At 42.0% G+C, this 8,541-nt stretch overlaps 1 protein-coding gene across 1 annotated transcript; it reads right to left on the reverse strand.

Moving 5' to 3' along the window:
• Positions 1–1,541: 1,541 nt before the first annotated feature.
• On the reverse strand, positions 1,542–7,861 carry LOC139474393 (placenta-specific gene 8 protein-like). The gene is made up of 4 exons (XM_071257384.1): positions 6,182–7,861; positions 4,956–5,214; positions 3,657–3,796; positions 1,542–1,694 (listed from the first exon to the last, which is right to left on the reverse strand). Exons 1-4 carry the CDS (start codon positions 6,278–6,280, stop codon positions 1,587–1,589), a joined length of 606 nt encoding a protein of 201 aa, XP_071113485.1. The 5' UTR covers positions 6,281–7,861; the 3' UTR covers positions 1,542–1,586.
• Between the last annotated feature and the right edge of the window lie 680 nt (positions 7,862–8,541).

An 8,541-nucleotide genomic window follows, 5' to 3' on the forward strand; every position in this document is an offset into this window, starting at 1 on the left:
TTTCCATCAAAGAAAAACTATAAGTATATAGTTTATTATTTTAGTTTCCTTTTTGGTCTGTCGAATCCTTAAACTTCGAAAATTTGACAAACTGACGCCTTAATCAAAGTGTCTTCAATGCATTATTACCCAAGACTGCATTCTGTGTGAGTTGGATTTAACGCCGCTTGTGACATTATTCCAGCTATATCGCGGCGTGTCAGCTTAATGTGGGAGGAAAGCCCGAAGTGATGCAGGTCTCAGACGCTTACCACTTCGGTGAAACCCACGAGCACAGGTATGGTGCTGACAAACCTACAAACATAATCGGGGCGAACCGGGATTCGAACCCACAATAATAGGTTTCTGGCGTGCCCAAGGAACGGACTGCATTCTGTCAAAAACAATCTCATTAAAATCAAATCTTATACTCTTGTCTGCGTGTGAAGATTTGAGTATACCTTCACAAAGGAAATTTTGTCCATCCAATCTGAAGGTAGGAAACATGAGATCTTGAGTCAGCCAATTTCTAAAAGTATTCGATTTGGACATTTCGGTTTTTTAACAAAAGAAAACGCACACAGAACAAGTGTACTCTCCATAGTCAACAATGTGTAGGGTGTTGTTCAGATACGACAGGGTGAATAGCACATCTACAACATATTGACGCGGCCTTTTTCATTTACATTGGGAACAAGCCGATTAACTTCATTTTCAAGATACAGAAATCAGATACGCAGGCCTGAATGCCTCGCTCATTCGTACCGCGAGTTTAGAAACATCGGCACAGAAATAGGGATTGGGTGATCAGGTTCTATGAGTTGGTTGATTGGGAGTCATATCTACCGTTACCTGACCGTCGTGATTGTTTGTTTGTTGTCTTAACACCGCACTCAGCAATATTCCAGCTATATGACGGCTTCCTGTAAATAATCGACTCTGGACCACGCAATCCAGTGAGTAAAACATCATGAGCTTCGATCTACGCAATTGGAATACGATGACATGCATCAACCAAGTCAGCGAGCCTAACCACCCGGTCCCGTTATTCGCCTCTTACGTCAAGCATGAGTTGTTGAAGATCTATTCTAACCCGATCTTCACGGGTTCCGCCTTGATATTGTCACCGGATATAAACAAATAAGACGCAAATTATTCCCATTATCAGGAGAAAGCTCTGTTAAAAGCAGTGGCCATATACGATATCATAACCATGTGTTTATGAATCACTATCAAATAGTGATGATACCAGGTGTTCGCGAAAAGGTGAGCATTCCTTACCCCACCGTGCCACGCCACAAACACATGCAAAGGCAAGTTAAGCGTTGCCCTTACAAAAATAAGGGAACATATGGTACAAGTCAAAACAGGGAATTGTATGATTCTATTTGATGCTTCAAACTTGGAAATGTCCTCCACTTGTCTATCATAAACATTTTTATAAAGTTTTTTTTGCAGCTCTGACCAAGCAACCTTCAAACGAGCGAGTGTTAAAAACTGAAGGAAAACAAAACAAATGCATGTTGGTAAAGGTCACCGAAACAGTGACCATGTTTAGCACCTTTATTTTGATCACAGTTAGCACATGGTATTTATTGGTCACGTGACTACAATGCCGTCTTCCCGTCTTTGATGAAGTCGATTTCACGTGACAACTGGCACATGGTGAGTTGGAAGCAACACGTCACTTTCCAGCAATCATCACAAATAGTTCCCTGCAAGAAAAAATATTTTAGTTATAAAGACTCTGTGGTCGCGGTTAAGGAAGTTATTGCTTTTTTGTTTGCTTTTTAGAACAACTTTGTTCAACTTTTGGATAAAAAAAGATATTATTAAATATGACCAAAAACATTTGGGTAATTATTATAAAAACCGATTCTCTTTTTCACATTTAAAGATTTTATCATTAATATATAGGTTAAAATGCCGGGCAAAAGAACTACACTTTAAAAAAAAGTGTATTTGAAACAAAACATTACAAATGTAATGAAATAGTGACAAGGCTGAAAAGAGTCGCCGAAACACTTCAACCTTAAGTTTCAAGACACTATGACACACTATGACACACTTTGACACACTAAGGCACACTATGACACACTATGACACACTTTGACACACTATGACACACTATGACACACTATGACACCCGTATTAAATAAGTCAACATTGCTGAACAATATCCAACAATTATGAATAATGAAATCAAGTTCTACGACTTTGCGTTTTCCTTCCACCCTATGACACGCTCTGTTACAATACAACACTACTGGGCAAAAGAAAGCTTACCTTTGAAAATTGGATTTGACCCCAAAATTACCAATCTTCCCATGACTTTACTAAGTAGAAAACTGTCTCCTAAACACTGCAAACGTACATGTCCAAAACACAACTATGATACCCGAATCAACTATATCCCCAATGAATAACCATTTGTTTCATTTTTGACCACCCAACGTGGTTTAATTACAGTTTCTCAGATCACTATGCGGTGACAGCTGGCTAAGAGTTGCACGCATAACTTATTAAATATACTGTGAAAATTAAAGTAAAATGAAATATACGCTGTTTCGTCAATGACAAAAAGTTCTTGGTAATACCTGCTCCGAGAGAAATATTTCAAGCATGTCCTCGTCAATCCATCATTTTAATTCTAACATACGTGTCTGTATCAATTGCCACGTTATCACTAAAAATGTGAAAAACATGTCATGTCTATGACAGTGTCCGACGACCGAGGTGACACACACCTTCTACACTGTAGTAGGGGCGGTCGGGTAGCCTACTGGTTAAAGCGTTCGCTCGTCACGCCGAAGACCCGGGTTCGATTCCCGACATGGGTACAATGTGTGAAGCCCATTTGTGGTGTCCCCCGCCGTGGTATTGCTGGAATATTGCTAAAAGCGGCGTAAAACCATACTCACTCACTCACTCACTCACACTGTAGTATGCTCACGTGATGTCTTACTTCAGGGAGTGAGTTTGGTATAACGTAGCTTTAACGCATTATCCAAAGCACGGGAGGAAAGCCCGAAGTGTTTCAGATCTCAGACGGTTACCACTTGTTGAAACCCACGAGCACGGGTATAATGCTGACAAACCTAGAAACATAATCGGGGCGAACCGGGGTGGCGTGCCCAATTGACGCAACTCTAGATCTGCACAGCGAATTACGGCGCCTTAGACGACTGGGCCACCCTTGCCCCTTATCTTACTTCAAGAAACAATCAGAAATCATCAACTAAATAATCAGTGTATCCACGCTAAATCAAAACAAGTATGTAACACATGAGGAACCATTCTGAATTGTACATGATAACTTAAAATAGACTGGAAAAAAGTCCCTGTATCTAACAGGAACTTAAAAATATATACATAAAAACTCCGAGATATGTTTTCTCTTTCCTGGTGCGTTCCGTTCCGAATGCATTAAAAATGGACTGGAATGATTATACATTTTTGGGGGAACAATGTTCAATTTTACGTGTTTGCTTGTTTATCATTACTTAAAATATTGTTTACGTTAGTATATAACAAACCGCCGACCACTCCAGTATATGTCGGATAAAGAAACAGTTCCTTTTTTCGTGGCATACGTGTTCAACCTAGAGTTCAAATGACCTGATTATGTTCGTTCCTTAATTAATTAAAACTATTTAAGTAAAAGGTAAGGTACTTACAGAGATACGGTGTCTGCCCCTGACGTACGCCCTGAGAGCTATCATCCATCCTGGGACCAACAGCGGCAGACAACAGAACTCCCCTGACTTGCCCGCCAGGTGGCAGGCATAGCAGGCGGGACACATCATCACAGTCACGCCTGACACAACCAAAATAATCATCATACACAATAATAATCATAAGCAAAATTACAGGTATGTCACGGTGCTCTGTCAATCATCGACTCAACCAGTGGCAAGAAGCAGGCGACGTCCAACGCCGTCAGTCACGGAACATGACCACGCAATGCTTTCTTTCTTTCTTGTTTGACGCCGCACACAGCAATATTTCAGCTATATATGACGGCGGTCTGTAAATAATCGAGCCTGGACCAGACAAACCAGTGATGGACATCATGAACATCGATCTACGCAATTGGGATACGATGACATGCATCAACTAAGTCAGCGAGCCACCAGATCCCTTTAGTCGCCTTTTACGGCAGTCATGGTTTGCTGAAGACCTATTGTAACCCGCATCTTTCACGGGTTCCACTCATAGCAACATCTTTGCCTCTGACGACCAGCAATTGGGATGTTGTTTTTCCATAAAAATTGAACTTTTCAACGAGTTTAACAGAGTTTATTAATGTTGGAGTCCTAGCGTGTTTTCTTGTGTGGGTAGATTCCAGGTTAGAATTGCTCCCAAGAAAACTATGCTTGTGCTGGGGGGCTTCTAAATGAGTGAGTGATTGAATATGGTTTACGCCGCTTTTAGCAATATTCCAGCAATATCACGGCGGGGGACACCAGAAATGGGCTTCAAACATTGCACCCATGTCGTGAATCGAACCCGGGTCTTCAGCGAACGCTTTAACCACTAGGCTACCCGACCGCCCCGGCTACTAAATGGATCGGGTGATCAGGTTAGGTGACTTGGTTGATTGTGTGTCATCGCACCCGGACAGCGTGGATCCTTGCTCTTATCATCAATGATTGGACTGGCTCGTTATCGACTATTTACAGGTAAACAGTTACCAGTGGTGTTTGTCATTGTTGAACTCCTAAATAAGAATCATTTTAGGCCTTACGAATATCAGAAATCTCCGAAAACAATATCACAGGTGGTTTCTCAGCGGCCATAACAATTAACGTGCTGAGATTCGAACCGCGGACCTTCCAATCCGGGGTCGAACGCCTTGTCCACGTGATCAGAGAGATTAAACCCCTAGCAGGCCGTTAGGGTTATGGTGTCATCGGTTGGAGTAGCTCTGCTGAAACGTGAATCTAGCATGCGATCGTAAAATCCTCATTACTTACAAATGCCGAAGTTATCACAACAACCACAAAGCCCCGAACTCCAGGGTCGGGAAGACTTATCTGACCCTGACCCAGACCCAGGCTGTGAGTTTACGACCACTGTTGTGTTGCTCTGGTTATTCAGCGTTGGTTGGATCATTGGCATGGCAACCGGTTGTGCCATCGGCATTCCCATTGGTTGGCCATAGTTCGGCATTCCCATTGGCTGGCCTTGGTTCGGCATTCCCATTGGCTGGCCTTGGTTCGGCATTCCCATGGGCTGAAAATATTTATGTATATACCAGTTGCATTCGTCACCACTCGCCCCTTTCCGTAACCTGCAAGAAGACTCGTCCCCCTATCGATGAATGTTATGTGCGAAAAGACGACAATCCAATCAGAATGCGCGTAAGATTTCAAGTTCTTCGTCAAAGAATCCATAAGAAATAATTTGATTTTACATATGTCTTGCATCTAAAGATATACTCAAGAGACAGTTAAATGTGTTCAATCATACTGTATAATTTCGCATGTCCCGATGTGCATCTGAAATATAGAGAATATATGAGGAAAGATATGTGAACCATTATGCAACGAGTTGACAATTGTTTTAGGTATGTCCGTTTGCGCTAAAACGGAACCCGGTCGCAAATTGCAAATAGCCATGAGAGGGGCAAGAGTCGCTATTCGTCTTGTCCCGGAGTAGCATGAGTTGGATCACAAATCTCATTTGAAGTCATGGTCAGTTTGTCAACCGGTTTTCAAGATTTTATGAAGACGATGATGATGTTATTGCCGTTGTACGTTAGAGTTAAGGTTTACGTGATGTTGGCAATATTCCACCTAGTCCACGTGACGTCTATATCCGGGTTGGGCAAACCCCTGAGTGTCAGGGTAGGATGTATTAATCAGTCATGTCAGACATGGTATCCTCCCGATCCTCAATCACGGTACCTATTCCTCGGCGAAATTATCTCGGAGTAAATCCGGTTTCACATTGGCAATACCTGTGGATATCCGTTTTTATAGAAAACATTTTTTTTTTAATCAAGTTGGGGACATGTGATACTTGTACAAATATTTGCCCCCCCCCCCCCCCCCCCCCCCGTCAAAAAAAGTTAACTACGGCCTTGAACATAAAAACATTGACAGATACTTCTTCACCAAAACATCCGACGAACAAAACATAATTGGTATTGACATTGACATAATGTTATATATCTATAGGTCCTTTAAAAACGGCTCACCTGGGGTTGAGCGGAGACGTAATTATTTGCCATGTTTCCAACTGTGATCAACTCGCGCGCGCACTGAGGGTCGAACTGGTTGTCAGTGAAGTTGGTCATGTATATATTACTAACGCTCTTGCACGTGCCGCACGGACGATGGCGAGTGGGCAGTAAGTGCTTCTATTGTCTATTGCAAGCGGGGTGAATAAGATGAAGCGCTTACCTGTAAATGTACTGGCGGGTAAAAGAAAGTATACGTCATGTTTGAGGGTGGCTAAAACTAAACAAACAAGTAATGGATATTTGATGATGATGTATTTGGGTGTCATCGCATATCCCGACTACATTTGACGTTGATGAGACATCCAATTATTTGCAGACTGTTGTTACATCGCTGGAGCATTGCTGGCTGTGACGTAAAACTCACTAAAGGTTAAAGTTAATTAATATTGTTCCACGGATGTGAACGTCATGGTACAGCATAATCTGTCTTGAAAGCGGTCAGGTGTTAAACCCAAGTCTATCGTTAGTCCGTAAAAAAACTGAACTACGAGGGGCGTTCAATAAGTTTTGCAACTTCAATATAAGACCAAGTCACAGAATATCTTTTGCACTTTTATTTTTCGATATAATCTCCATTCACCTCAGTACACTTATTCCATTTGTCCTTCAAGCTTTTAATACTACTTTTATAGACTAAAGGGAGTTTGTGTGTTTTTTATAAGTTTCGAATTTTAGGGTTTATTGGCAGCTTGTTTGTTGTACTTTTATTGTATATTTTTTATAATGCGGCCAAGTAGGCCTGTTTTGATTAGATATGTGCCTAGTGCTTTAAATGTTTGTAAGTCATTTAGGGGGTTTAGTACCGTTGCTGGTGTCATTTGATTGTTGCAATTTAGTGTGGATTTGAGTGTTTTTCTGTTCTAACCACGCCTCTGTGGCAGCCTTTATGTCCTCGTCATCCTGGAAGTGTCTTCCACGTAGGGCAGATTTCATTTGCCGGAACAGGAAATAGTCACAGGGGGTAAGTCTGGGCTGTAGGGTGGGTGATTTAACTTTTCGAATCCACATTCACAAATGGCGGCCTGTGCAATTCTCGACTAGTTAACCGGAGCATGTAAGGAACTTTATTACAGCGCGTTGTTCATGTTTGAGAGAATCCATAATTGTGACCACCCTTGGGTGAATGAAGCCATCACATCTAACTTATTGTTATGTCTGGAACTTGTTATGACACGTGTCAACCTGATGTTATGACTAGTGTCATACCTGCCACAAGTTAACATTGTTTGTGTAAACACAAATGCCCAAAATCATTGAACGCCCCTCGTACATACTTACTGCTGTGCAGAGTTGTGGCCCTTGGGTGTGCCTCCTGTGTGCCACCGACCTATGTTTTTGGGTTCGAATCCACGATTGCCTTACTTATGTTTTTCAGCACCGTTCCCGCGCTCGTTTGTTTCACCAACACTCACTTCGGCCCTCTTCCCACATGACACTAACAGGCTCTGATATTTGATATAACTATAATACTGTCCAATGTGGCGATTAGCCGAACTCACTCACTCACTCCGACAGTGCTTGGCTTATGTTACTATTTGTGTATATACGACTATTTCAGCGAAACTATGAATTCATATATTTGTGAATAATATTTATAAGGAGTTGTGAGTCAAATTGTATCTCAAAATGATCCCACCGTTTCAGTGCATAACAGAAATCGTATGATTTTGTTTGTTTGTTTGCTTAACGCCGCACTCTGCAATATTCCAGCTATATGACGGCGGTCTGTAAAAATTCGTGTCTGGACCAGACCAAATTACTATTTGTAATTGACACCGCGTACAAAGAACAACGTGCTTCTGTAGTTGGATTATGTATCATTCTGTTGACCAGTAAGGAATGGCAGTTTGTGTGAGGCAAATACCTTGTGTGGTTTGTGACCTTTGGAAATATTGAAGTTGTATAATCAAGTTTCGATCACGCAATCAATTGCAAGAGCAACGATGTACACGGTCGGACTCGATAATACAATCAGCTAGGTCATACACTGGAACACGATGTTACAAACAGCTAGATCATACACTCGAACACGATGATACAAACAGCTAGGTCACACTGGAACACGATGTTACAAACAGCTGAGACACAAACGCTGAGTGCGGCGTTAAACGATAAACAAACAAACAAACAAACATATTCTTCATTGGTTCTGCGAGGGGATGGGTGTGGTGTATGGGACATGCTTGTCCCCTCATGTCAGCACCGGCGCCGGCACCGAGCACGTGCAGGCCATGTACACTTGTCCTTAAAGGGGATGTGCCTCCGGTCTACAGGCAGCCCCAGCATGTTGCATTCAAGCCCTTCCATACAAACTT

The sequence above is a fragment of the Haliotis cracherodii genome, unplaced genomic scaffold (assembly GCF_022045235.1).
Source record: "Haliotis cracherodii isolate W230 unplaced genomic scaffold, xgHalCrac1.p SCAF_3, whole genome shotgun sequence".
NCBI classification, from domain to species: Eukaryota; Metazoa; Mollusca; class Gastropoda; order Lepetellida; family Haliotidae; genus Haliotis; species Haliotis cracherodii.